Source organism: Cryptotermes secundus, unplaced genomic scaffold (assembly GCF_002891405.2).
Source record: "Cryptotermes secundus unplaced genomic scaffold, Csec_1.0 scaffold843, whole genome shotgun sequence".
In the NCBI taxonomy this organism is placed as follows: Eukaryota; Metazoa; Arthropoda; class Insecta; order Blattodea; family Kalotermitidae; genus Cryptotermes; species Cryptotermes secundus.
Window position 1 is genome coordinate 431,136 of NW_019731994.1, and position 2,022 is coordinate 433,157.

Sequence of the window (2,022 nt, forward strand, 5' to 3'; positions counted from 1 at the left end):
TTAATATTAATGGAGACCAAGTGAATGCAAATGTTGATACTTGTTTAAACACCCAGTTAATTGTGTGTGTGTGTGTGTATGTAACAAAGCGTTCTTAATATGCAGGTGTCACTTGGACTGGAGTGGTTCTGTACCGCGGACATGCTGAGCCACAAGATCCACGCCACACAGAACTATATTCTGATGCCATATCAACCTTTTGCATTTGTGATGTGGCACTTCCTCTTTGCTTCTTTTTCCTGGCCGAAGATCACATACCCTAGCACAGGCTATGAGGTAAGAGTCTTCTGAGTGTTCCTTGGTTTAAGGTTTTCCTCATTTCCATGGTCCTAGTAATTTTGTTTCTGTCAAACATTGATAAACTGGGGATTTAAGTTCCACGTCTTACCTGCTCTTGTCATACTGCAGACAGCTGTATCACAAGCAAAGCTCTAAGATTATAGACCACAAACAGCTTCTTTTTAACTGTCTTTCTTGTCCTTAGCAGTTTCTCCCTGACATGTCAATGTGTGATGCACCAAGCATCATTAGGCCTAGTTATATTTCGAACTGTACTATGGTAGCAAAGCAGAATAATTGTCTAATGAATATGGAATACAATCAAATAGAGAAAAGTAAGTTTGGAGATGTTAAGTCTCTGTCGATTAAATTCTACTCTTAGGTGCATTAGAAATTTTAAGATGTCCATGTTTGATGTTGGGAAGGGAGTGTAGTGCTTGCAAAAGTGGGTAACATGTAAAGCAACTGTCCAGCAATCTGGAGGCATATCCTGCAGGAACTCATTTTTGTTCCGCTGTACTGGGGCAGTGGAAAGAAGAGCCATGGACTGACCCCCTCCACATCTCCCCTAAACTCTTATTCTTCCTTATATTTTCCTTCAGTCATCTTGCCATTCTGTTTGTAGAATCATATGTATTGATAATCTTCATGGACAACAAGAGCTTTGAGCTTGTTAGGACACAGCAGCAGCTATCATATGCACCATCTGTAGAACTTTTTTTCCTTGACCTCAGTGCAGATGTTGTGTTTGCTTCTGTACTTCCCTGTCAGCTGATATTTCCCAGTCTGTTTTGCTGAAGTGCCTGTCAGGTACATGCAGGTTGTATGAATCCTTTCAGACGTTTGGTTAAATCATTGACATGTAATGATGTAGCAGTGTTATGGGACATCACTGAATGGATGCAAACAGAAAGTTGGCTGTCTCCATCTTCAAGTAAAAAAAAAAATTGGCAGCTGTTCTGTGGGGCCCATTAGATAGATAAAGCTATATGAAAACTGAGCGGCCTCCGTAGTCTAGGGTAACGTTCCCACCTCATGACTCAAAGTACACGGGTTCAAACCCGGCGGAGGTCATGGAATTTTTAAGGGCGGAAAAATTCAGGGAACAAGTCCTCCGGGAGGGACTTTAAGCTGTGGGTCCCGTGTCATAGATTTACAGCACGTAAAAGATCCTCATGTCTCTAGGAGACCTCTGAGCAAAATTAGGCAACAAGTTTCCCATGCCTCTGGTAGATGGGGGAAATATCAGGTACCAAGGGCCGACCTCGTTGGCTGAACGGGGCTGATAGCACGCACCAGTACCGGTAGGGTATGGCGACAGTAGAAATTAAAGAGGGCGCACAATGGACCAATAACTGGTCTAAGTGCATGGGGAAACCCACCCCCCCTAATAATAATAATAAAAAAAATATGAGACCTGAAGAAGGCAACAGCACGTTTCTGCCAACAGCAGTACTTGTCTGTGAAACTGCATGGTGTGACATCTCAGAAGGCAGTAATCATCACAGGGGCAGTTTGTGTGTAAGATTTGATTTTGTGGTTCAGCTGCATTGCATTACTGAAATTGTTTCACTGTCAAGGTGAAGTTACACCTTGAACATAAAGTTACACATTAGATCAGGCATGTCAAACTCAAATTGTACAGAGGGCCACCTCAGCCCTATAAATAATAGTCCAGGGCCGCACTTCAGAATAGAAATATACATTAGATTTTGATACAAGGAAATTTAATTCTATTTATTA

General features: G+C 42.0%; 1 protein-coding gene across 1 annotated transcript in view; it reads left to right on the forward strand.

Annotated features, from left to right (window-relative positions):
* LOC111867480 (chromosome transmission fidelity protein 18 homolog) overlaps positions 1-2,022 on the forward strand; it is a 66,798-nt gene that overhangs the window by 24,963 nt on the left and 39,813 nt on the right. The window contains exon 15 of the mRNA XM_023857401.2: positions 106-276. Coding sequence (XP_023713169.1) covers positions 106-276 — 171 coding nt within the window. The remainder of the gene's footprint in view (positions 1-105; positions 277-2,022) is intronic.